Here is a 24622-nt window from a genome sequence, read left to right as displayed (position 1 = left end):
ATCACACATCGCGCGCTCGCAGCATTTCAAATATACACAATTGTTTGACCATATCCATTAATCCTCGTCGAGACGAATCGCATTCATCTCTTCCTCTTCGCCACTGCCTTTTTCAGCTTCAGCTTTTCGCAGGTATACGAGACCAGATCTTCTTTACTTCTACTCTTCGGGTTATCGCCGCTTTGCGCGTCGATGAGTTTTTTCACCATGGTGATGAAGCCGATTTTATCGAGCGTTCGTATTTTGATTGATTCCAAATCGTTGGCTTCGATTAGCGCACACACGTCCACCACCTCGTCGGGCACCTCCCCTATTTTCTTTTTGCACGCCGTTGCGATCCGATTCTGGAGATCTCCGTGTTCGTTGGGTTTCCTCCGTTTACCACTCGGCCTTTTCTTCGCTGGAATCTTTGTCACCGGAGCTGGAGAACGCTTTTGTGGCAGGTCTCCCTGAAGACGTGAAAACGTCGCCGTTCGAATACCTCCTGGCGTCAAACGACTTCCAAGAACTGGTTCTTGGTCCTCGTCGCCAGACTCAGCTATCTCGTGGGTCAACTCTGCGATGCGAGCGGGAGATAAATCCTTGGCGCGATCGATGAGAAGGTCGTCAAACGCGAACACATTGTGGAAATCACTTCCACCAGGAGTCTTCACACTCGGCGGAACAGAAGAAGGAGTCGAAGTGGTATTGATCGGTACCATTTGATGCGGAGAGAAAATGTTCGGCGCCACCGGTGGGAATGAATCGACATGAGAGAACGGATTGACCCAAGCGTCGATCGAGTAGGGCATTGAATTCGCCTGTGCAGAAAATGCTGGCCACCCAGTTTTGTTCGTCTGCGACGCAGTCATGAAAATCTCTCGATCGGGTATCAGTGGTCCACATTTTGGAGCGATGTTCTGAGACATGAACGCCTTTCTGTTCACCTGAAAGCTCAGATGGGTTTCAAGGATTGGTACTTGCGTCGTGGCGAACAGCCAGGCCAACAACGTGTCGTTCGTGACATTTGAAGAGCGGGCGGTGAGTTCAGTGGCTCCGGTGTTCTTGAGAAGGAGTGAAACTGGCCATAGATATGGCGCGTCGTGGCCTGGAAAACATACGTCCGCGAGAAGCTCGGTCTCAGAATCGTCTACGTGTGCATGTGTCGGTACAAACGTGTTGAATCGCGCACCGAACGCCAATCGAAACTCGGCGATAGTTTTAAATCCGGCGTTGTGCGGCATCTCTCGACGAAACGCGATGATGCCCACCTCGATGCCAATCTCCGGAGCCGCCTGCGCCATGATTGGCGTCGAAGAGATGTCGATCACTTTATCGCCAGCTATGAAATCACGCAACTTTTGATTGCTCACGCCCGCATCTCGCATCGCGTCGATGATCGATCCAATGCGCTGTAATCTCAAAATTACTGTATTTATGCTCGGGAACACGATATCGAGCTCTCGATCCTCTCCGACGTCTCGATCAAGCGTCGTCGGAGCCTTGGCTACGGCGATACCGTGCTCGATCTCAACGCCGCATGCGGTGACCATCATCCCTGGTTTAGCCGGCCAGAAATCTTGAAACATATACCGCGTCCCCGAATCGTTCTCCCCGAAAGCGCGCCAATCCGGTGTCTCTGCGAACGCGCCTTCGATCAGCATCGGAACCACTCGTCTTAAAACGTCCATCTCGTGCGATCCCTCGCACACCACGACCTCGCGTATCGTAATCGGCGTTTTATCCATCCGCGCCGCCGCGCACACCATCTTCGTCGCCTCCACGTACCGCCTCGGCGCCAAAACAACGAAAGTATCGCTCGATGCCGCGATGACGCGTATCAACTTCTCTCCATCCTCTCCCGCGTCTCCACCGAACGCCGCGTGAAGCGTTCGTAGCTCTCGACACAATTCCTCCTCGAGCACCGCGCGCGCCGTCTCTCTCGCCCCACAATCGTCCATCACCGGCTCGATCGCCACCGCCAAGATCCCCACGTGCGTGAGCGACATCTTTCCCAAGACTTGCGTCGGGACGTCCCGTCGTCCGCTCGACACGACGCGCATCGAGCGACGCGGATGATGATTGTCCGACTCGGACGCGCCGACGCGCGACGATTCGCGTCGCGCCCGCCCGCGCGCCGTCCCTTCTCGACGCCTCGACGTCGCGCGAGCGTCGCGCGACGTCACGCGCGGTTCCACGTTCGCGCGCGCGCGCGCGCGATCGCGCGGCGTCCAACGCGTCGCGGTCTGGGACGAAACCGAGCGCACGCGCGTGGGTGCCCGGAACACACATCGGACGACCACGCACCGCGCGCGAGCACGCGCGCTCTTGTGACGTCACGAACGCGCGCGCGCGCGCCGACGCGCACCGCGGACGTCGCGCGGCGCGTCGCGCGCGGCGACGGCGCGCGCATCGGCGATTGGCGCGCGAGCGCGGGGCGATGACGGATGCGGAGACGAATCGCTCGCGATTCCTCGAGACCTCGCGCGGTGAACGGCGCGCCGAACTCTGGCCGCGCGCGTGCGGGGCGATGGCGTCTCGCGATGAGTTGCCGGGACACTTTCGCGCGCTCGTGGACCTTCGAGGGAGCGATGAGACGCACAGCGCGGAGACGAGCGGGCAGATCGAGAAGGATTTGCCTCGGGCGGGGGGCGCGTTTCGAAACGCGTTGGATCTGCGACCTGGTGGGGGAGATTACAAGGCGCTGAAACGTGTGTTGTTGGCGTTCGTGTCGCACTGTCCGAGGATTGGGTACGTGCAGAGCATGCACTCGATCGCGGCGTTTTTGTTGCTCGCGGGGACGGGTGAGGAGGACGCGTTTTGGACGCTGACGACGCTAGTATCGGAGATCGTTCCGGGGTACTTCGACGAGGGCATGACGGGGGCTAAACTCGATCAGAGAGTCTTCGCTCGAGCGTTGAGGGAGCTGCTACCGGCGGTCGGGCTACACGTGGGGGCGATAGGGCAGGACGACGTTGTTCCGGCGGTTGTTGGTGGCACATGGCTGCTTTCAATGTTTGTCAACGTTCTCCCGACGAGAGTGACGATGGAGTTGTGGGACGAGATGTTTCGGACGCGCCATCGAGCACCACTTCTCGCGGCGTGCGTCGCACTGTGTGAGCTGGAGGCACAGGCGGTTCTCGCGACGACGGAGATGGGCGAGGCGATCGAGTTGCTACAGCGGTGCGGAGAGAGCTTTCGTTCGACGGTGGAATCGACGTCGGATATCGAACCGTGTGACGACGCCAAGTGCGAGAAATTCATCGCGCGCGTTCAAGAGCTCTTAAATGGTGAACTCTCGCCCGCGAAAGTGGATCAGCGCACGTCGCGAGAGCGAGGGAGATTTCGACGTCCAAGCGACATCGACCTCCCGGCAGCGACTTCAAACTTTGCCGTGGTGACGGACGTCGAAGAGTTGTACGTCGGATTACGATCGAGCGATTTACAAGCTAAGCTCTTGGAATCGCGAGATCGACGCGAAAACGGCGCCAGGGCAGGCGTGAGCCTAAACGATGAGCTGGGGGTGATCGAGCGTGCCCATGAATCGCGGGGTGGACAAAAGCGCGATCAGAATCCAAGCCTTGCTCCTCCGGATTGGTGTCTGAGTAGTCAAGAGCTCGATTCTGTATCCGCTAAGATAATGGCGATAGAGACACACGCGGGATCGCTCGTGGAGCACGGAGAAGAGGTGATCGAAAGCGCGAAAGAAATCGCGCTACGTCCAGTGAAATCCATTTTGACTTCCAAGCTACAACAAAAGAGCAAGGAAATCGTAGCGTTGTATGGTGAGTTCGTGTCAGGAGTACAAGCTGTTGATAAAACACTGGAAATGAAGCCCGACCTTAGTGTCTTCAATTCGGAAGGCAGTTATCAGAAATCGATGTGGCACCTTTGGGTAGATTCGTTGTTCGAGGCTACCATTGAGCAGGCTGAAATGCTCCTCGAACTCCTGCGGCAAATTAGTTCTGAACTCTCTTGGATCTTACATGTGTACGTTGGAGAGAAGAAACCTAGTGATGCGCGAACGGAGGGTTGGGAAGATCTTGGTGAGTTCAACGAGCCCGATGCTGAGCGTTTAATGGCTTCTGTGCAGTCGCATAAGAACGAGACAGAGAATAGACTGAGTGAGATCAGAGCCATGATTAAGCGAACACACGAAGAGGCGACGCATGATCTGCCATTTTTTCGCAAGAACTTGACGATGATAACTTCGAATCTGAAGAAGGAGCTTTTGGCGGAGGAGGATGCTGTCAATTTATGGGCGTTGAGCGCAGAAAATCGGAACGCAATGAAAAGGCAGATGGTAGAAGATAAGCTTGGTAAAGCTTCACAAGAGTTGCTCGAAGTGTACACACGTCCAGGACAAAGTGAAGTGTACGATAGTGAGACGCGTAGTACGAGCACGAGAGATTACCTGGAGCAGTCTTACGTAGATGAGGAAAATCGCCTTCAGGAGGCTCTGCAAGCCGTGAAAAGGCTCGAATCGACTTTGACTCGTCGATCCAACGCTCTTGAGCGCGAGAGGCAAACGGCAGAGAGTGTTCGTGCGATTTCGTCTCGCACTCTGTCTCAGACAAACGCCTCACTCCTGCTCGTCTACCAAGATGGAGAGTGGTTGGAACACGAGCTTGTCACCCGGGCTTCAAAGGAGTATCTCGAAGACTATGAGCGAGTGGCGACGCTTGTCGAAGAGCTCAGCTCTTACTCTCGAACCGCAGCCGCGCGTATTCTCAAAGAGTGGTGCACGTTCGTCGGCGAACTCACGAGTCAAGTCATGCTCGAGTACGTGAGCGTCATAGATTCTTCTTCGCGGTCGATTTCTGACACGCAGGCCGCGCTCGCCGCTAGCGTTGGTCATCTTCACTCGGCATCACCGCTCGCATCACCGATGGTTTCGATGCGTGAGCTTCATCCCTCACAAGCTTCGCCACCGAATAACTCGATTCGATCGCTGACGAGCCAGATGGAAAAGCTCACCGATATCGCGGGAACCAAGCTGACGAACTTTGTGGGTAAAAGTTTACGAAAGTTTTCATCCTCGGATCAGCATCACGAGGGCGCGAGCGGTGGGGTATCTACTCCGTCGGCCAGCACGGCGAATGATTTGGCGGGATCACCATCACTCTTGATGTCGAGAGCTGCAAGACTGCAGGCCACCGCGAAAGAGGATCACGCCAAACTTGAGTCGAGACGCGAAAAGCTTCTACAACATAAGACGTGGTTACGAGAACGACTTGTCGCTCGAGGGGCGTGAATCGGCGTGCACTACTTTGTACTAGCGGTACCGGTTCTTGTACCGGCACCGGTAGGTTCGTATTACCATAATTCAGTTAATAGATGCACTACGATGCGATAATTCGGTACCTATACGAATGGTCGAGTAATAACAATCCGAAAACACGTTCCTGCACACGATGGTGCTTTGTGTTTCCTTGAGTTTGTTTTTGTCGTGCGTGACTAGAACACCATTGCACTTCCGAAAGATATCTTCGCGCTACCCGGATCGTTGCAGCGCGCGTTCGGTTTCGCGTTCGGCTCGCTTTGTTGAGACAGAGTCTTGCGCTTGCCTAACGCTGCGGCGCGTAAGAGCGGAGACGGACCGAGATTGTTCGTCCTTCGGTATCGTGTCCCGCACGCGTTGCAGAGCATCGGCTTCGCCGCCGGTCCTCGTCGCCATTGCGGCGATTCCAGCGCCCCACAGTGATCGCACGGTCCACCAGACTTCGTATTCACCGCGTTCTCGTTGTTCGTATCCCACACTCCACCGGTTGACGTCACCGAGACTACGCGAGCGTCCCCTGCCCCGTTCACGCCTACCGCTACTCCAAAGTTTCCTCCGTCGTTCTCTTCGTCTTCTTCGTAATAATCCGCCGGCGGCGCCCAACGCCGCTCCTCGCGTCGAAACCGGCTAGATTCGACCCCCCCCACGCTCGCGTCGTCGGAGCTCGACAGAATGCTCGCCTCCAATTTCGCCAGCTCGGCGTCCCACACCGCGGTCGAGCACTCGTCGTCGTATATCCGCACCCGCGTGTACCACCTGCGACCCGACTCCACCTCGGCGTGCGCCGACGCATCGACCGCAACGTCACCCTCCACCTCCTCGCTCTCCTCCGTCGACCGCCTCCAGTCCTCATCCGCGTCGACGTCCACCCGCGCTCCCGGCCACTCGCTCTCGCGAGGAACCTTTTCGAGCTCGCGAGGAACCTTCTCACCCTCGTCCCCCATCCGACCCATCTCCCCCGTCCGCTGGCTCTGCCGCAGCGTCATCGCGCTATCGCTCCGCCGGAGATCACGCGCGAGACATTCCTCCCGCGTTTTCCCCCGGCGCCCGCGCGCGAGCATCGTCGACGAGCGACGCGCGCGCGATGTTCCCTCGCGCGCGCGCGGTATAAAATCGCGGTATCTCCTCCGACACTCTCGACGTCCACGCGCGCGCGCCGTCGACGTCCCCGCCCGCGACCGCGCGCGCGCCGTCGACGTTAAAACCACCGCGTCGACCACCGCCGCGCTCGTGGGCCCGCTCCCGTCGCGCCCCCCCGCGCGCGCTCTGCAGTCGACCTCGCGCGCGCGCGCGCGCGGTGACCCTTCGCATCGACGCCGACGCCGTGCGGCGAGACTCATTGACGAGTGCGGACTCGTGGGGGTGCGACAACACCGAACCCGACGCCGACGCCGAATCTCCCCCGGAGACGCGCGCCTCTCGGTCGGCGCGCGCGATCGGCGCGCGTGCGATCGGCGATGGGGGTGTTTTCACGAGTGCGCACCCGCGGAGGGTGGAAACGTCGATCGTGGTCGGGGACGCGTGTATGAGTCGTGACTCGCGAAAAAACCTTCGCGTTCGTCCGCGCGGGGTGCGGGGCGCGCCGAGGGGCTTGGAAAGAAACCCCGTACGTGTGCGTATACGCGTGTTCGACCGCGCCGCGGACGCGCGCGCGCGCGTCGACGGCGACGTCGACGGCGCGCGAGGGCGCGAGGCGTCGACGGCCGGACGCGTCGGGGCGAACGCGACGCGCGCGAAGCGACGATCGCGGCGCCGGTCGGGGACGGGCGATGGGTGGGGTGGGGGCGGACGCGCGCGAGACGACGCCGTTGGCGTCGTACGTGCACGGCGACGTCGTGTTCGCGCGCGCGTCGTCGCGCGCGACGGAACCGCTCTGGCCCGCGGTCGTGGTCGAGCCGTGGGACGCGCCGGAGGGGGTGCGGAAGCAGTGCGAGCCGGAGAGCGTGTGCGTGATGTTTTTGGGACCGAGCGCGACGCGCGGACGCGCGCGGGACTACTGTTGGGCCACGGAGGAACGATTAGCGCCGTACGCGCGGGCGGAGGCGTTGTTTGCGCAGAAAGTGGCGAAGCGTATGCGTCCGAACGCGTTTAACGAGGCGTGCGCGGAGGCGAGGGAGTTGGTCGAGGCGAACGGGGGAGACGCCAGCCTCGGGCCGCGCGCGTTTATAGGGGACGAAGAGGACGAGAATCTCGGTGGGGGTCGTGGAGATCAGCGCGATGGTTTGACGTCGAGCGCGTCGGTGGGGTTCCCGGGCGTTCCCGTGGGGGCGTTGAAGAACGTGAAGAAAGCGGAGCCGGAAATCGCGTGCGGTTCGTGCGGCGTCACGGGCGATGAGGGGTTGAAATCGAAAAACGCTCAAGGACGGTGCTCGCTGTGTCAAAAGCTGTACAAGGAGGGGCAGTTTTGTCCGGTGTGCGATAGGGTGTGGCAATGGGCGACTGGAGATCCCATGGTGGGCTGCGATAGGTGCGACATGTGGATCCACCGGGAGTGCGACGCGCTCGCAGCAGAGGTATTAGATAGAGAAGAGAACGACGGTGAGGAGCTGGCTTACGAGTGTCCGAAGTGTAGAACGAAGACACCGGCGCAGATTGCAGAGGAAGAGCGTCGGGCGGAGGCAGCGCGCATCGAGGCCAAGCGTAAGGCTGAGATAAAAGAGCGCAAGCGTCTGGAAAAGCTCCTGGCCAAGCCTCGCGTCGGGCGCCCCTCCAGGGCTGTGAAAGAGGCGCGATTGGCGCTCAAACGCCTGACGAAATCATCCCTTTCGTTTTCACCGGGCATCAAGTCTCCTCATGCGGTGTCGAAGAAGCAGAACACGGTACCGAAGAGGCCGAAGAGTTCGTGGCAACTCTTCGCGCAGGACTTTTTCCAAAACTACAAGGATGAAAACGTCGACGATACCATGGACTTTGCGGAGATCTATCGCATGCAAGGAGCGGCGTGGCGAGATTTGCCGACAGAAGAGCGCGAACGCTACGAAGATCTCGCGAGAGAGGAGGCGGGTCGATTCCGTGAGTTGATTATGGAGATGTACGAGAACGGAGATCTCGACGAACAGCAGCAAAAACGTTACGATAAAGTTCTCCACCCGGAGCGGTACGAAGCGGCGCAGCGAGCGAAGGCGGAGCGAGGGTCAATCGATGCGAACCGTGCGGCTCGTCGCTCGAAGGCTGGGGAGATTTCCAAGTTGACCGGCGGTAGTGACTTGCCGGCGACGCTCGCCGTGGTGTGTAACGGTGTAGCGGCGGATTACTACACGCGTCTCAATCAAGTGCTGTGCCAGTGTTCCGAGTGCGCCGGGGAGCAGAAATACATGACACCGACGGAATTCGAGAAACACGCGGGCATGGCTCAGGCGAAGAAGTGGAAGGCGTCCTTGCGCATGGTTGAGCCGGCGAAGATGCCCATTGGTCGTTTCTTGGACGGGAGCGATTTCAACGCGCGCCGATCGAGCGAGGATGACGGCTCGACCTTGGACTACGACGTCGTCAAAGTGAGCTGGAGTGTCGATCGCTGCGCTGTATGCGATGATGAACGTGATTTCGATTACGACCAGCTCATTACGTGCGAGGCGTGTGCCGTGACGGTTCATCAGTCGTGTTACGGCGTCCCCGATATCCCCGACGACACCGTCGGATGGTTGTGTCGCGCGTGCGAGCACACGGGCGGCGCGGTTAGTGAGACACCGCTGTGTTGTCTGTGTCCGGTTGAGGGCGGGGCTCTCAAACCAACGACGATTCCTTCGCTCTGGGCACACAGCGCGTGCTGTCAGTGGATTCCAGAGACAACGGTGCTCGACATCGAGCGTATGGAGCCGATTGACAACATCGCAAACATTCAAAAAGAACGTTGGACGCTTCTTTGCACGGTTTGCAAGCAACGTATGGGGGCGAAAATTCAATGCTGTCACCCGGGCTGCTACATCGCGTACCACCCGCTTTGCGCACGCGCCACTGGCTTGTACATGGACGCCAACGACGACGGCGAAGACGATGACTCGCCTCTGCAGTTGCTGTCCTACTGTCACAGGCACTGTCGCGTCGATACGGAGCGAGCGCAAATTTATGCAGGCGATAAAGGTCTTCGAATCGGTCAAGACGGTCGGTTGATTCAGTGCGGGGCGAACACAGAGCGAAAACGAACAAAGGCAGAAAGGCGCGCCGCACAAGAAGCCAAAGAGCGCGAAGAAGCCGCAGTTCAAATCGCTGAGGAGTCTGAGCTGAGCTCAGACTCCGAATACGATTGGACGCAGTGCGCCAAGTTCCGCACGTACGTTCCCGTCGGCCACCCAAGGACGGAGGCCGACATCAAGGATGATGACGAAGATGTCCCTGGATCGGCAGCCAAAAAGATTAGAGTCCGCAAGCGCGTCTTGCACGCTGACGAAGACGATGATGCCGACGTCGACGATCAGGGCGACGACGACGACGACGACGACGACGACGACGACGGCGACGACGACAAAATCGTAGAGTGCATGGATACGGATAAGGTTGACACGACGAGCGTTAAAACTAACCCTGAAGCCCCGGTCGCGATGGAGCTCGACACGGATGACGACGATCTGTCCACCGACCTCGACGTTAAGTACAAAACCGAGCCGACGGACCATGAAGAAGACGATCCTGTTGCCGACTCTGAATTGCCCACAAAAGTAGCGAAGGTTGAGGTGGACATCCCACGCGGCGAATCAAGCAAGAGAAAGGCCGATGATCTTTCAGAGAGCTCACCGAAGAGCACGACGTTTGGGTTGCCAAAAGAATCAGCACCGGCTGCTACAAGTCAAAACGCGGCGCAACCGTGTTTGCCTGGTGGATTACCGGTGCCAGAGGGAAACGTTCCGCGACCAGAACTTCCCGAGACGCTCGTTCGATGCAAAACGTTTAGGGGAATCTTCAGACCTGCCGATACGTACATCAAGTGCCTGTGCGGTAGATGTAAGCGGGAGGCAGAGTTAGCGAAGCGCGACGAGCCGGCACTGTGGGAGGCGAACAGGTGGGAGGCACACGCGGGAATGAAGCACACCAAAAAGTGGAAAATCTCGATTCGAATCGCCAAAGAGGATGAAAACGAAGACAACGATGATGATCAGACGTTTGGTGACTGGCTCGACGCACACGGTGTCGTTGTTCTCGCGAACAAGGACAAAGCCGCTCGAACAACGCTCAATCCCCCAAAGCCAAAGAAACTGAAGAAGTTGCGAGGAACGAGCGCACTGAAGGATCTTGGCTTGGGAACCTTTGAGGACGATAAGTTGGGCGACCGAAGCGAAGAAAAGACGAAAGCGCACGCCCTGGTCGGGCGACGCGTCCAGATTGATCACGGTACAGTTCACATACCGGACTGGAGGGACGGATCCATCATGGACTGCACGATAAGTCGCACGGGCATTCGTTACAAAGTCATTTTCGATGATGGCACAGACCAGCTCATGTCCTTCACTCGCGCCGCACAAAATTTAAAGTTTCTTGATGGTGAAGCTCCTGATCTTACCTTCTTACCAGAGGCGCCAAAAGCGAACGAATCGAGGAACACGCAGGCGGAGACACAGATCGCCATCGCCAACGCACAGTACACTTCGGCGAAACGTCCAGCGGACCCCTCGGATCGTGCTAAGATCGCAGATCTCGCTCGTCCGAAGAAACCCCGCGAAAAGGAAGCGTGGGTCCAGTGCGAAAATGCTTCTTGCGGCAAATGGCGACGCGTGCCTCAAAGTTTCGCAGAAAAGCTATCCGCAGACGACGCCGACATGTGGACGTGTCAGAAGAATCCCATGGCTGCGTACGCCGTATGTTCCATCCCACAAGAGTTTGAGGATGACGAAATCGATCGCCGTATCGCTCTTGGCGACGACGCACCGTATATGGAGGGCTCGGATGACGAAGAATCGGACGATGACGAAGACGCCGTTCGCACACATGTTCCCGATGATTTGCCGGCGATGGTGAGCGTCGTTTGTCGAGGCGTCCTGGGCACGTATCACGTTCAAACCAGGCGCATCGAATGTCTATGTAGAGCGTGTGTAGATAATGATGACGGACCAGTCTATCATGAGAGAACAAAATTCGAGGCGCACGTCGGCTTGAAGGGTCCAAAGAGGTGGGCGCAAACAATCAGAGTCGTTCTCAATAATCGAACGTTGATCAGTCTTGGCAAATGGCTGGAAACGTGGGGCTGCGAGGTTCGCCGTGAGAAGGCGGCGATCGACTTATCGGCGACTGCGCTCAGCCATCACAGCAAACTCACGCGCAAGCAGCTCGAAGAGATCCAGGCGAACGTTTACAAAAGACTGGGCCTGGATAAGCACGATAAGAACGCCAAGGTGACTGGCCCTCCGCCGAAGACTGGAAAACGTCTCTACGTCGAACTCACTCCGTATATCGTGCGAGGCTCACGCGGCGCGATCAAAGGCGAGCTGATAGCTTCGAAGAAGTACACTCCTGACGAGTTTGCGGCGCTCCAAGCCGAACGTAAGGCTCGAGGATCTGCCGGGGCGTCTGAGGATAAAATCGTCGAGCAGCAAGGAATGACGATGCGCGAAAAGCTCGAGCACATGACGGCAACGTACTCAGACAGGCTTACCTTTTGCAAGTCAAATATTCATGGGTGGGGTCTTTTGGCGAAAACGGCCCACAAGGCTGGCTCCATCGTCACCGAGTTCAAGGGCGAGACGTGCAGGAGCACAGTCGCGGATATGCGCGAGACTGCGTACGAAGAAGAAGGCGTCGATTGTTACCTACTGAAACAAGACGACGACACCGTCGTCGATTGTACATTTCAAGGTAATTTAGCGCGCTTTACCAACCACAGCTGCAACCCGAACATGTACTCTAAGATCGTCAAGGTGGATGGCGAAAATCATATCATATTCTTTGCCCGAAACGACATCAAAGCTGGCGAAGAGCTGACGTACAACTACAGATTCGAGAGCGAGGACGGCAAGGTTCCGTGCTACTGCGGCGCGCACAACTGCCGCGGCTATCTGTGCTAGACAGAGAGCGCTCAAATTCATCATAATCATTGGAAACAATTGTTTGTAATACAACTTTCTCGCGCTCGAGCGCGCGCTCACATCAAACGCTTCACGTACTCGCTCATCAACCGATCGTTCTCGCTCCGAACCTCCGAGATAACCTGCTCCCGCACTCGTTCGAAATCAAAAACCTCCTCCGCGTACGTCTTCCTCAACTCGAGCACTCTCAAAGCCACCATTCGACTCGCGACGTCGTCTCGCTCCATGAGCGCCGCCATCCACGCGTTTCCGTCCCGAATCGGATTCTCCTCCACGTACTTCTTCAAAACCTCGTACCGCTCCGACTCTTCCGGTTTCATACCTCCCGCGATCGCCGCCTCGCTCTCCTCCGCGATCACCGCGCGCGCGGCGACCGCGGTGAACAACCGTCCCAGCGCGTCTCGCGCCGCGATCTCCGGCGAACGCCCCTGAAACGCGTCGCTCGGCACGTGCACGCGCCCCGGCCGCCCACCGCCTCGCGCGACGACGTTCGCGCGCGTCACCGCCCGTCGTCCGAGCGACGCGCGCATGTCGTCGTCGCGATGTCACGAGATCGCGCACCGGTCGAGCACCGATCACTCACCGGTCGAGCACCGATCGAGCACCGATCACTCACCGATCAATCACCGGTCGATCGTCGGTCGAGCACCGATCACTCACCGGTCGAGCACCGATCGAGCACCGATCAATCACCGGTCGATCGTCGGTCGAGCACCGATCGAGCACCGGTCGATCACCGGTCACGCACCGATCGATCACCGGTCGAGCACCGGTCGCGCACCGGTCGCGCCGCCGCCGCGACCGCGCGCACACGGCGGCGCGCGCGCATGGCCCCGACCGCGGCGAACGCGGAGGCGACGTTCACGCTCGAGGGGGAGGACCACACGCTCGGGAACGCGCTGCGGTACGTCCTGAACGCGAACCCGAGCGTGACGCTGTGCGGGTACAGCGCGCCGCATCCGATGGAGCGACGGGTGAACGTGCGGGTGCAAACGCACGGACGGGAGGGAGCGACGGCGCGGGGGGCGATGCGGGACGCGCTGTTGGACGTGATATCGGTGTGTGATCACGTGCACGAGAGCTACGAGAAGGCGGAGAGGGCGGTGGGTGGGAAGACGTAGCGGACGAGGGATCCGAGGGGAGACGCGGTTTTTGTAACAACGAGAAAGAAGAGTTTGAGTTTGACGCGTGACGTTCGGCTCGCTAGGACGCGCTCTGGATCTCGAGGAGTCTGGATTCGATGTGCGCGAGGAGGGCTGATCCGGAGCGCGCGCCTTTGACGTTCGTGAGGACGTCGGCGGCGACGCGACGGCCTCCGGCGGCGCGCGGCGGCGGACGCGTCGATTTCGCCGGCGTCGTCGGCGCCGAGGCGGTGATCGACTTGGGCGCGTTCGCGGTCTCCCATTTTCCCTGTTCCTCGATGATCTCGATCAATCGTGCGTTTTGCGAGTTTGATGAAGCGAGCTTGGACTCGAGATCGGCGACGCGCGAGCGCTCGGCTTCGACCGCCGCGTCTCTACGTTCCAATTCCGCGTCCAGGCGCTCGAGCTCGACCGATTGCGCGTTCATCTCCTCCACGAGCTTATCACGAATCTCTATGAGCTTAGCCACGCGATCACCCACGTCGGCGACTTGTGCGCCGCGCGATTCCCCCATCTCTCTCGTCTTCGTGCTGAGGAGCTGTGATTCCTCGAGCGCCTCCGCGAGTGCAACGTTTGCCTTTCTCGTCGCGCGTTCGATCGCGCGCTCGACGTGCTCGAGAATCCGAGCTGGAAGTTCGGCGTCACTTTCGCTCGACGCGTCTCCGATGGCGCTCTTCACGGCTTCGACGACGCTCTCCGCGGCCGCGGCGCGGCGCTCCAACTCGTTCGCCGCACGCTCCGCCTCTCGTGTCGCCTTCTCCCTCTCAGCTGCACGCGCGCGATAATTATCCGCCTCACCCTCAGCAACGGCGGCAACTCTCGATGCGCTCTCCGCGCGCTCCGCCTGAGTCTCAGACGCGAGCTGTAACTCCTTCAGTTCGGCTTCGGCGACTTCTCGTCTACGTCGCTCGTTTTGTAGTTCGGCGAGCAGTGCGTACTTCTCCTCTTGGTCCGACGTCGACTCTTCTACGGCGTTGAATGGTCCACCCACAGCTTCGCTAGAACTGTTGTTCGAGCGTCTAGCTAACGAATCCGCTTCGCGCCGGACCTCGTCCAAATCCCTGCGAAGCTGCGTCGCGTCCTCCTCAGCTCGAATGCGATCCTCTCGCGCCTCTGCGAGCTCCATCTCTAAACTCCGCAATCTCGCGTTCTCGCTCGCGTACGCCGACGTGTCGCGATCAAATGTTATCACCTCATTGGCGCGATGTTTCAGTTCCATCGTCGCCTCCTCCGCGCGCGTCGACGCGACTTCTAATCGTCGCTCGAGCTCGTCGCGCTCGGTTCGTAGCGCCTCCGCGCGTTCGATCGCCTCGTCTCGCTCCGCCTCTGCTCGCACTCTCGCGCCCTCCACATCTATGATACGTTTCTCAATCTCGAGCGCCGACCGCGTCGCGTCGGCCCCTGATCGCGCGCGCTCTGTCTCGGATCGAAGCGCTTCCAGCGCTCTTCGAGCCTCGTCCCTCTCCGCGCGCGCCTCCTGCACGCTCCGTCTCGACACCACCGCCTCCGCGCTCGCCCGCGCCGCGTCCTGCCGTGCATCCTCGACGATCGAACGCGCGCGCTCGACCTCGGCGCGAAGTTCTCGGAGTTCTTCGTCGCGCGCCGACGTCTCCGCGGCGTCCCGCGCGGCGGTTGGTTGAGAATCTCTCACGTTCGGCGTCTCCGTGACCGCCGGCGACGCCTCGAGCGGCGTCGAAGACGCGTGGGAACCATCCCGCGCCGCTTCGGTTCTCGTCGCACCCACGCGCGACGCGCGCGCGGCGCGAAACGCGTCGAGCTGCGAATCGAAAATCGTTTCGGATTAGTCTTCGCGTCCCGTTTCCTCCCTGTACGCGTCGCCGTCACGCATTTCGAGCTTTCCGACGCGCACCCGCGCTCGACCAGCGTCACGGAACCCCGCGCGCGCGCCGTCGCCCATCTCCGGCGTCGACTGCGGACGCCGAGGCGATGGGTTGCGACTGGAACAGAAACGCACGCACGACGTGTCGACACCTCGTGACGCTTCGTTCGTCGACATGGACGCGAACGCGACGAGGGCAAAGCGAGAGGTACGTTCACGCGTCGTTTCGGCGCGGAATCGCTCGCGAACGATCGATCGCGCGCGATGTAAGAGGGACTCGCGCGCTGACTCACGACGTGGAAACGCATCTTTCGTCAGGTTCGCGCGTCCACGCTCGTTCGATGCGCGTGCCTCGGGACGCTGGCGTGCTTGGTAATCGCCTACGGATTCGCCACGACGCAATCGCGGATCGCGAGCGACGCGTTTCCGATCATAAGCGAGACGTTCATGGGGACGCCGCAGTCGTACGCGAGCGAGTTTCTGTTGGGATTCGCCGCGTGGACGTTGATGCTCTCTGTGTGGGCGTTCAAGGGGTATCTGGACGCGTACGCGACGTGTGAGGATAAATGGTTCACGTGGAGTCGGAAGGGATTGTGGTTCGGCGTCTCTTCGGCGATCTTGTTGGGTCTGACGGCGGCTATAAACTACGAGGAGAGTTTCGGTGCGCACGTCACGGCTGCGTTCGGATTCTTGTTCGCGATGTGGATCTGGACCGCGATGTGTGTGAGACAGCTCGCGGCACATCCAGGAAGCGTCAGCGCGAAGAGTCTGCGGGGGAAATACCTGGCGTGCGGGTTTGGATTTATGGGTGTCGTCGGTTTCGCCGCTCTGAGCGCCTTGGTGGGAAAAGAGAACGCGTACTCCCTCGTCGGCGCCAGCGAGTGGCTGGGCGTCCTGTCCATGATCTTCGCGTGTTGGACCGTGTCGTGGGATTTCGATGACAAGGACGTTCGTTTGACTTTGACGCTCGATTCCGCGTCCGTCGCTTTACCGAGCGTTCCAAACGACGTCTAGTCCATCGCTCCAGTCCTCCCCTTCGTCGCCACCGTCACCGCTCCACTCGTACCATTTAATTAGACATACCTTTTCCAATCATCTGGTTTCCACTCGCCGTCATCCGATCGTCCGGTATCGTCCAACGCGCGTTACGCTTTATCGCCGCGTCGTCATCCGCTCGACAGACCTAAAACCTGTTCTCCTCACCTAGCCGCGCACGCCGACGCTCGGTCGCGCGCCGTGCGTCATGGCGCTCGCCTCCTCGACGCGCGCGTCGGCGCTGTCGGCGAGCGTCGCCCGACGTCCGCCTCTGAGCGCTTTCCGTCGAGCGTCGCGCGCGCGACACGGTCGACGCGCGCGCCACGCCGCCGCGTCCGCGGTCGACACCGTCCCGCTCGGCGTGGACGGCGGTGCGTACGCCAAGGAGCTCGCGAGCGCGCTCGACGCGGTCCGTCTGGCGAGCGAGCTGTGCCAGGAGGTGCAGGGACAGCTGATGCGCATGGACGAACAGGCGGAGACGAAGGAGGATCGATCGCTGGTGACGCTCGCGGATTACGCGGCGCAGGCGATAATCTCATGGTACGCGTGATGCGATGGATCGCGAACGTGATATGAAGACGCGCGCGTTAGACTCGGTTAGCGTGGCACTGTGCGCATCGACTGACGTGGGAATGGCGTTGATTCGACTCGCAGGCGCATCGCGCAGGATTTTCCGGATATGACGCTCGTGGGCGAGGAGGACGCGGAGGCGCTCACCGAGGGCGGCGAGGGAGGCGCTGAGACCTTGAACAAGGTGACCAACCTGGTGAATAAAACGCTCAAAGGACACATGGGTGAAAAAGCGCCGACGCTTTCGTCGCAGGACGTCGTGGACGCGATCAATAGAGGACAAAGCACGGGCGGGCCGACTGGAAAGCACTGGATCCTGGACCCGGTGGATGGAACGCTCGGATTCGTGCGAGGGGACCAGTACGCCATCGCGCTCGCGCTCATGGATGATGGAGATTTGAAGGTCGGGGTGATGGGATGCCCGAACATGCCCAAGACGGGCGAGGTGTTGGAGTTCCAGGAAAGCTACGCGTACGGGTTTTCGCCAAGGCTCGTGTCGAAGATGCTCGCTGGGGATTCGCTCGGTTGGTACAAGGGATGCATCTTCACCGCGGTGCGAGGCAAAGGGGCGTATATGTTTCCGACGGATCCGACGCTGAAGTTCGAACCAGTCAAGGTTTCGGTGAGCGAGGCGTTTGACCCCCGCAAGGCCAAGTTCACCGAACCTGTGATGAAGGCAAACTCGTCTCAAGGTTTCACCGCCGCCGTCGCGACCAATCTCGGAATCGAGTGCAAGCCGCTGCGTATTTACTCTCAGGTGAAGTATGGTTCCGTCGCGCGCGCGGACGCGGACGTTTTCATGAAGTTTCCCAAGGCTGGGTACATGGAAAAAATTTGGGATCACGCCGCCGGGGTGATCCTTGTGGAGGAGGCTGGAGGCACCGTTTCGGACGCCGGAGGCGCGCCGCTCAACTTTGCCGGGGGGCGATACATCGAGGGTTTGGATAGAGGCATCATCGCCGCGTCTTCAGCGCTTCACGCAAAACTTCTTGACTCAGTCGCGAAGTCGTGGAGTTCCTCTCAACTATAAAACGCTCTCGTTGGTAACCGCGAATTGAAATACAAATCTTCTCTCTGTATTAAATGAATGCGCACCCTCACTCTCTACTCCCTCGCTTGTTTACATCGTCAAGCTCGCAGGGTTCTCAATGACATCTCGCAGCGTCTTGCCAAAGTCCGCCGCGACGTTGCCGTTGATGTGGCGGTGATCGGCAACGATGTTCACAGTCATGAAGCTCTTGACGCCAATCATTCCACCGACCGGAACGACAGTCTTTTTGGACGACCCAACGGCCAAAATACAGCTTTGGTTCGGCGGCAAGATCGCGTCGAATTGGTCGACGCCGAACATGCCGAGGTTGGAGACGGTGAAGTTACCGCCGGCGTAGTCGGCCGGGGACAAACCAGAGCCGCGCGCCTTCTTCACGAGACCGCTCCAGTCGCGGCCGATTTGGTAGACATCCGTGTTCGCGCAATCTCTAAGAACCGGCGTGATCAAACCGTCTTCGAGAGCGACGGCGCACGCGATGTTCACCTTATCGTTGTACTCGATGCCCTTACCGTCGTGGTAGGTGGAGTACATGATCGGGTGCTGCGCGAGCGCGACGCCGATTGCCTTGGTGAGGAGCGCGGTCATGGTAACGCCCTTCGGTTTGAGGGAAGCGTACAGCTTGTCGAACTCATCGGTGCAGATGCTCATCGCGATGCGCGACACTGGCACGGAGAGAGATGGAAGCATGTTCTTCGCCACGGCGGCTTGCATGCCGGACAGCGGCACGATGGTTCCCGTCGGCGCCGGCGGCGCGACGGCTTGCGGCTTCGTCGGCGCCGGAGCGGCGGCCGCCGCCGGCGCGGCGTTAGCCGCCGGCGTCGGCGGCAAGCCCGCGGCAGCCTCGATGTCAGACGCGGTGATACGTCGGTTCAAGCCGGAGCCTCGGACGTTCTTGAGGTCAACCTTGTGCTTCTTCGCGAGCTTCTTCGCGTACGGGCGTCGCGACGATGCGACCGGCCGGCGCCGCCGGCGCCGCCGGCGCCGGAGCCGCTGGTGCGGCCGCCGCCGCCGCCGGCGCGGGCGCAGACGCGGGCGCCGCCGCCGGAGCCGGCGCGGCGGCCGCCGGAGCCGGAGCCGCCGCTCCCCCGCTCGCCTTCGCCTTCGCAGCCTCGATCTCGCTCTCACTGTCCACGACGTACGCGATCGGCGCCCCAACCGTCGCGACTTCACCGTCCTCGACCGAGATGTGCGCGATGATCCCGTCCACGAAGGACTCCACGTCCATGTCCGCCTTGTCGGATTCCACGACGACCACCGCGTCCCCCTTTCCGATCGAGTCGCCCTCACCGACGAGCCAGCTCACGATCTTCCCCTCCGTCATCGTCGACGACAGAGCGGGCATGAATATCTCTTTCACCTCAGCCTTGACCGAGGCATCGCGCGCGCGTCGCGAGACCCCGCCCTTGACGTTTCTAGATCGAGCCAAAACCTTCCCCGTGATCGCTCGCGACGCTCTCGCGCGCATCGAAACCGCGCTCGACATCGTGCGATGGGCCGAAGCGCGAGGTACGAGCGAAACGTGCGCGCGCGCTCGCGGCGTGGGCGTGTGCGGGGCGCGGCGTGGACGCGCGCGTCCGTCCCGCGCGCGCGATCGTCCGCGTCGGGTTTATCCAAACAATATCCGCGAGTCATGACTCACTCGCGAGTCCCTCGACGCGGCATGTCCAACGCCTCGAGCGCGCGTGGACGCCCTGCGGGGGTGCGTTCGAGTCATGACTCATAAATACAGTTCCACATGTTCGGACATCTGACACACACATAAACAAAAAGTACGGGGTGTGCGTGCGCGTACGCGTCTCGAGCGTCGCGCACGACCGCGCGCGCGCGCCGTCGCCTCGCCCTCACTCGGTGTCAGTGACGGATCCGACCAAGCGGATTGTTCGACTCGCACCGTAAAAGGTCGATACAGGTGCGCGCGTCGTCCTCGCGCGCGCGCGCGCGGAGCGACGTCAACGGTGGGCGCGCGGCGAGACGATGATGCGTCGCGTAAAGCCCTAGGATGCGGGGAACCGATCGTTTTTGACGACGACGCGACGCGTGCGCGCGATGGAGAGGCGCGGAATACTGACGATGCTGTTTTTGTTCTTCCCTCGCGCAGGTTACATAATGTCTGCCGCCGCCGCGCCGTACAAGGCCCCCGCCGCCAAGGCGGAGGAGTCCCAACAACAGATGCACCGCATTCGCATCACCCTCACCTCTCGCAACGTGAAGAACCTCGAAAAGGTGTGCGCGGATTTGATCCGTGGTGCCAAGGATAAGCGTTTGAAGGTCAAGGGACCGGTTCGCATGCCGACGAAGGTGCTCAAGCTCACGGTTCGCAAGTCTCCGTGCGGTGAGGGTACGAACACGTGGGATCGATTCCAAATGCGCATTCACAAGCGATTGATCGACTTGCACTCGCCGGCGGATGTCGTGAAGCAAATCACGTCCATCTCCATCGAACCGGGTGTTGAGATCGAGGTGACGATCCAAAACTAAATCGTTTCGATGAATTAGTTTGGTGACGTGCTCGCGACGAAGACGTTGCGTCTCCGCGACGGACGACGGCTTAGATTTTGCGACGCTCGATGCTCGAGCATCTCACTAGCTAGATTGTCATTCGAATCGTCAGGACGCCGACCTAACCATAGTTCACGACATTGACGCGCGCGCGGTGCCGCACTTGTTGCCTGGTGCCGCACTTGTTGCCTCACCCCCCATGGCGCTTGTGCGCGCGTCTCCCACTGTCTCTCGACCTGCGTTCGCCCACCGAACGCGCTCGAATCTCCGTGCATCAACGCACGCCAAAGCGACGTGCTCACATGATCTCTCGAGCGCGTGGCGCGCCTCGGAGTACAATTTATCCACAAGATGGCCGCTCGCTCAGAAACTCTTCGCCCACGAGCTCGCTCGTGCCTCCCTAGACGCTCGACGGGTCAACCTAGGATGGCACCAAGCGAAGAGTTACGTCGGTATCACGTATATGTACGACGACGAGGAGACGGGCGCATCCAAGGCGGACGTGTTCCTGAGCAAATACGTCGTGTTGGACCCGTCGTACGAAAACTTTGTGGGATGCGTGCGGCACGAGTTGGCGCACGTCTTGGCGGGACCGACGAGCGTCGATCACGGACGGGCGTTTTTGGAGGCGTGTGAGCAGTTGGAGGTGCCCGAAGCGTGGCGTGGGGCGACCACAGGGGCGTTTTATAGCAGGCCGGTAACGCAGTTGATGTGGGCCAAGTGCGATGCGGAGGAAATGTTGGCGAAAGCGAAGACAGGAGCGTCGTTTTTGCCAGATTTATTGTACGAGAAGAACGTGTGGGATGCCCCGATAGGGGGTAACAGGACGGTGTTCAAGGACGACGAGACAGGAACGGTGTTGGACGCGTTTGAGATGTACGCGTTGACGATCGCCGCTGAGGCAGAGGAGGCGTGCAGAGGTGCGTAGTGGTGTTATATGATGCGAGCTAGTCTAGTCTGAAACCGTAGGTCGATAACGAACGACGTCGCCACCGAGCACACCGCCCGTGAGCGCGGCGAGCCCGCCTCGTGATATCGTCTCCTCGATCATGCCGTCGTCGAGCAACTTCTTCAAATGTTGGCGCGTGATCTTTGCGCACGAAGTGTAGAGCACGAGTGTGGGAACGAGCGCGGCGTACACCAATCGCGTGAGCTCCCAACTAGTCAAACCAGGCTCTGCATGCCGCTTGAGCGTGCTGAGGAGCATTTTCTCTCGGCTGACGCGATGGTTGATGTACGCGTCTATTTTCTTCATCCCATCCTCGATGACATCGCCGTGCGACGGATACATCCTATTCGCACCGTTCTCGCTCACCCCGCGCCGCTTGAATGACTCCAGCTCATCCTTAATCAACGCCAACGACGTTGCGTACGCGGTCAAATCCTCGAAATCCGTTGTGGATCCGTTCAACACGCAATCGCCCGCAAAGACCGAGCCCTCTTCCTCGAGCGTGAAGCAGGTGTGATCCACCGTGTGTCCCGGGGTGTGCACCGCGCGAAGCGTTGCACCTTCGACCCTGATTACATCACCGTCCTGAACGTCCACGTACGCTCTCGATCCCGCAATATCGGTCGCGCTCACCGCCCGCTCACCCGCGTCTCTCCGAACTCGCTTGTACGCCGGGACGTGTGCCCCAAGAGCCTTCCTGAGCTTACGCAATCCACCCACGTGATCGGGATGCCAGTGCGTGCACACGATCGCGCTCAACCTATCGCACCCGACCCGTCGCATCGTCTCGAGCACGCTCTCGGCGTATCCATACCTCCCTTCGCCGCAGTCCACGAGCACGCGCGTCCTTCCCACGCCCACCAGGTACGTGTTCGTCCCCTGTAACGTCAGCGCACTCGGGTTCAGACCTAAGATCCGCGTCACCCTGGGCGAGAGCGTCGTGACCTGCGAGAGTTTCGGTAATCCTCCGGGGCATCTCGCGGTGAAGAGTCTCATGACCAGCGCGAGGAACCACTCGCGCCAGGCGTGCGCGCTCAGCGCGTCGTCGAACATCGAGACGACGCGCCTCGTTCACGCTCGCGCGAACGACGCCGACGTCGACGTTCACGACGCTCGGCCCGCCGCGCGCGAACGACGACGCGCGTTCGGCGCGCGCGTTGTTATGCGGACGCGTCGGTTTCAAAAATGACACATAACGCTCGAAAAACGAGCGTTTTCTTGAAAAAAACCGACCTCTTCGACGCGTCTCGAGGCGCGTTCGCGACGCGCGACGCGATGAGCGAGCCCGATGCGGCGCCGACGGTGGATAACGACGGGTATTGGAAAGACGTTGGTCTTGGCAAAGGCGCGTGGCAGTGCGACGACGACGGCGGGTTTGAAATTAAGCCCGACGAAGAAGGAGCAATTTTCGAGGAGATTCCAACCGCGACGTCGGAGCGCTTTGAGATCATCCCATACGTGCTCACGGTGCCGCCGAGGACGGACGAAGAACACGTCGCCGTCTTTTTCGATGGATGCAGGTACAGGCTCGCGTTTCCAGATCTCGCGAAGAGCGTTCGGGCGCTGAAGGAGGCGCTCGTGAGAGGTGGTTTAGGCGCCGGAGCGGAGATGACCACGGGACGGCGCGCGGTGTTGGATAATGGCGCAGACGATCTCGTCATTTTCTATCGTATGGTCGAGATGGAGGATGACAAAAGCGTCGAGAGTTACGGGGTCCCAGTGGGGTGCAAAATTTTGCTAGGGTGCGACCGTCGCCTCGTCGAGCGTGCGCGTAAAGGTCTCGGTCCAGGAGAGGATGACGATTACTGGGCGTGAGGCGGACTCATCCGTCGAAATCTCATGAATACAAGCGAACGAAACGCGCGCGATATTTAACGCTAACATCATGTACTATCAGTGCCCACCACTGTCGCTAGGCTCGGGCGACTCGCCTGGCAGCGGCATCGGCTGACCCGAAAATGCCTGGCGTTCGCCGGAACCGTACTTTGCAAATACAGCCGTGCCGGTGATGTAGAAGAAAATGGCGGGAAGAAACATGCTGAGCTCCCAGTTGCCAGTCTCTCTGATCAGGTAACCAGTGAGCGGGACGCCGATCACCCCTGGTAAGGCACCACACGTGTTCGTCATGCCCAATAAAATACTCGCGTACTTTGGAGATAAATCCTGATGGTTTGAGTACAAGCCGGCGTACGAGAACGCGCCGAGCGCGATCCCGAGCGTGAGTAAACCCACGGTTGCGACGGGCTGATCGAGCACGGCCGCGGTCGACATGGCCGTCGCTGGTCCGAGGAATGCGACGGCTTGCATCGTCTTGCGCACGCGCGTGATGTCCATACCGGTCCTGATGAGCTTATCAGCCGTCGGGCCAGAGACCGAAGCCATGGCGACGTTAGCCAGCGGCGGGAGCAGCGTCAGAAGAGATGCGTTCGTCAGCGTTACCCCCAACTCATCGGTGAAGTACGTGGGTAACCAAGCGAGGAGAACGTAGAACCCCCAATTTTGGCAATAGTGCACATACATGAGCGCTCGAACCGAGGGATTGGAGATGAACTCACCCCAGGGAATCGGAGGATCTTCCGGAATCGCCTCGCCTCGTTCCATCGCCTTCTTATCTATCGTAAACACGCGCCTGCCTTGCAAACCCTCCACCGGATCGTAATTCTTGCTCTCATCCACCATCCCGCCGTCTCCGTACACCCTCATCGCCCACGCGCTCCAGACTAGACCGCAAGATCCGAAGATGGCGAACACGGTCCTCCAGTTTGTCAAATCTATTAGTATAGGCGCCACGCCCAATCCTAAAACCGAACCTAAGTTGAACCCGCTAAAGACGAACCCGACCGCGCGCGAACGTTCGCTCACACTGACGCTCCTCGCGATGATGTCCGTCGCCGCGCTCGGCGCGACGCCCTCGCCGAGCCCGACGAGCACGCGAGCGAGGAAAATGCTCTTCTCGTCCACGCCGAAAACTGGAATCACCAGCGTCGCCAAGGATAGGATCAACATCCCAAACGGCAACACCTTGGTCCCGCCCAACTTTGTTGACAGGAATCCGCCAGGAAGCTGCGACACGGCAAAACCGTAAAAAAACGCGCTCTGAATAAACCCCGCCTGCGTGCTCGTCCACCCGAAATCCCTCGCCATGGGAATGATCGCCACCGAAATATTTACCTTATCCATGTTGCACACGACGAACGCGAAAACGGTGACGAAGAGAATGCGATACCGACTCGGGCACCCGCGCCAGAGCGTCGTGACGTCTC

General features: G+C 60.0%; 15 protein-coding genes across 15 annotated transcripts; 8 read left to right on the top strand and 7 right to left on the bottom strand.

Moving 5' to 3' along the window:
• Positions 1–83: 83 nt before the first annotated feature.
• Positions 84–1988, bottom strand: OT_ostta03g01120 (unnamed product; the record flags this gene model as incomplete). Its single annotated transcript, XM_022984701.1, has 1 exon — positions 84–1988. The coding sequence occupies one exon, from the start codon at positions 1986–1988 to the stop codon at positions 84–86; it is 1905 nt and encodes a 634-aa protein (XP_022838437.1).
• A 521-nt stretch (positions 1989–2509) lies between these two features.
• OT_ostta03g01110 (Rab-GTPase-TBC domain) lies at positions 2510–5233 on the top strand (the record flags this gene model as incomplete). The annotated part of the gene is made up of 1 exon (XM_003077971.2): positions 2510–5233. The coding sequence occupies one exon, from the start codon at positions 2510–2512 to the stop codon at positions 5231–5233; it is 2724 nt and encodes a 907-aa protein (XP_003078019.2).
• A 203-nt stretch (positions 5234–5436) lies between these two features.
• On the bottom strand, positions 5437–6246 carry OT_ostta03g01100 (Zinc finger, GATA-type; the record flags this gene model as incomplete). The annotated part of the gene is made up of 1 exon (XM_003077970.2): positions 5437–6246. One exon carries the CDS (start codon positions 6244–6246, stop codon positions 5437–5439), a length of 810 nt encoding a protein of 269 aa, XP_003078018.2.
• Positions 6247–7029: 783 nt separating this feature from the next.
• OT_ostta03g01090 (Zinc finger, PHD-finger) lies at positions 7030–12252 on the top strand (the record flags this gene model as incomplete). The annotated part of the gene is made up of 1 exon (XM_003077969.2): positions 7030–12252. The coding sequence occupies one exon, from the start codon at positions 7030–7032 to the stop codon at positions 12250–12252; it is 5223 nt and encodes a 1740-aa protein (XP_003078017.2).
• Positions 12253–12329: 77 nt separating this feature from the next.
• Positions 12330–12803, bottom strand: OT_ostta03g01080 (Chaperonin-like RbcX; the record flags this gene model as incomplete). Its single annotated transcript, XM_022984699.1, has 1 exon — positions 12330–12803. The coding sequence occupies one exon, from the start codon at positions 12801–12803 to the stop codon at positions 12330–12332; it is 474 nt and encodes a 157-aa protein (XP_022838436.1).
• Positions 12804–13100: 297 nt separating this feature from the next.
• On the top strand, positions 13101–13394 carry OT_ostta03g01070 (DNA-directed RNA polymerase Rpb11, 13-16kDa subunit, conserved site; the record flags this gene model as incomplete). The annotated part of the gene is made up of 1 exon (XM_022984698.1): positions 13101–13394. The coding sequence occupies one exon, from the start codon at positions 13101–13103 to the stop codon at positions 13392–13394; it is 294 nt and encodes a 97-aa protein (XP_022838435.1).
• Positions 13395–13476: 82 nt separating this feature from the next.
• On the bottom strand, positions 13477–15333 carry OT_ostta03g01060 (unnamed product; the record flags this gene model as incomplete). The annotated part of the gene is made up of 2 exons (XM_022984697.1): positions 13477–15192; positions 15286–15333. The coding sequence occupies 2 exons, from the start codon at positions 15331–15333 to the stop codon at positions 13477–13479; spliced, it is 1764 nt and encodes a 587-aa protein (XP_022838434.1).
• Positions 15334–15430: 97 nt separating this feature from the next.
• Positions 15431–16269, top strand: OT_ostta03g01050 (Frag1/DRAM/Sfk1; the record flags this gene model as incomplete). The annotated part of the gene is made up of 2 exons (XM_003077968.1): positions 15431–15463; positions 15574–16269. 2 exons carry the CDS (start codon positions 15431–15433, stop codon positions 16267–16269), a joined length of 729 nt encoding a protein of 242 aa, XP_003078016.1.
• A 229-nt stretch (positions 16270–16498) lies between these two features.
• Positions 16499–17890, top strand: OT_ostta03g01040 (Inositol monophosphatase, metal-binding site; the record flags this gene model as incomplete). The annotated part of the gene is made up of 2 exons (XM_022984696.1): positions 16499–16830; positions 16945–17890. 2 exons carry the CDS (start codon positions 16499–16501, stop codon positions 17888–17890), a joined length of 1278 nt encoding a protein of 425 aa, XP_022838433.1.
• Positions 17891–17980: 90 nt separating this feature from the next.
• OT_ostta03g01030 (Chloramphenicol acetyltransferase-like domain) lies at positions 17981–19394 on the bottom strand (the record flags this gene model as incomplete). The annotated part of the gene is made up of 2 exons (XM_022984695.1): positions 17981–18823; positions 18855–19394. The coding sequence occupies 2 exons, from the start codon at positions 19392–19394 to the stop codon at positions 17981–17983; spliced, it is 1383 nt and encodes a 460-aa protein (XP_022838432.1).
• Positions 19395–20017: 623 nt separating this feature from the next.
• Positions 20018–20389, top strand: OT_ostta03g01020 (Ribosomal protein S10, eukaryotic/archaeal; the record flags this gene model as incomplete). The annotated part of the gene is made up of 1 exon (XM_022984694.1): positions 20018–20389. The coding sequence occupies one exon, from the start codon at positions 20018–20020 to the stop codon at positions 20387–20389; it is 372 nt and encodes a 123-aa protein (XP_022838431.1).
• A 220-nt stretch (positions 20390–20609) lies between these two features.
• On the top strand, positions 20610–21338 carry OT_ostta03g01010 (unnamed product; the record flags this gene model as incomplete). Its single annotated transcript, XM_003077964.1, has 1 exon — positions 20610–21338. The coding sequence occupies one exon, from the start codon at positions 20610–20612 to the stop codon at positions 21336–21338; it is 729 nt and encodes a 242-aa protein (XP_003078012.1).
• A 24-nt stretch (positions 21339–21362) lies between these two features.
• On the bottom strand, positions 21363–22412 carry OT_ostta03g01000 (Beta-lactamase-like; the record flags this gene model as incomplete). The annotated part of the gene is made up of 1 exon (XM_003077963.1): positions 21363–22412. One exon carries the CDS (start codon positions 22410–22412, stop codon positions 21363–21365), a length of 1050 nt encoding a protein of 349 aa, XP_003078011.1.
• A 222-nt stretch (positions 22413–22634) lies between these two features.
• On the top strand, positions 22635–23174 carry OT_ostta03g00990 (unnamed product; the record flags this gene model as incomplete). The annotated part of the gene is made up of 1 exon (XM_022984692.1): positions 22635–23174. The coding sequence occupies one exon, from the start codon at positions 22635–22637 to the stop codon at positions 23172–23174; it is 540 nt and encodes a 179-aa protein (XP_022838430.1).
• A 78-nt stretch (positions 23175–23252) lies between these two features.
• On the bottom strand, positions 23253–24622 carry OT_ostta03g00980 (Major facilitator superfamily domain, general substrate transporter; the record flags this gene model as incomplete). The annotated part of the gene is made up of 1 exon (XM_003077960.2): positions 23253–24622. A coding segment is annotated over one exon (1370 nt), but the record flags the coding sequence as incomplete, so codon positions are not given.

The sequence above is a fragment of the Ostreococcus tauri genome (assembly GCF_000214015.3).
Source record: "Ostreococcus tauri WGS project CAID00000000 data, contig chromosome 03, whole genome shotgun sequence".
Classification (NCBI taxonomy): Eukaryota; Viridiplantae; Chlorophyta; class Mamiellophyceae; order Mamiellales; family Bathycoccaceae; genus Ostreococcus; species Ostreococcus tauri.
The sequence above is the reverse complement of the archived record's forward strand: the minus strand, read 5'-3'. Positions and strand labels throughout refer to the sequence as shown.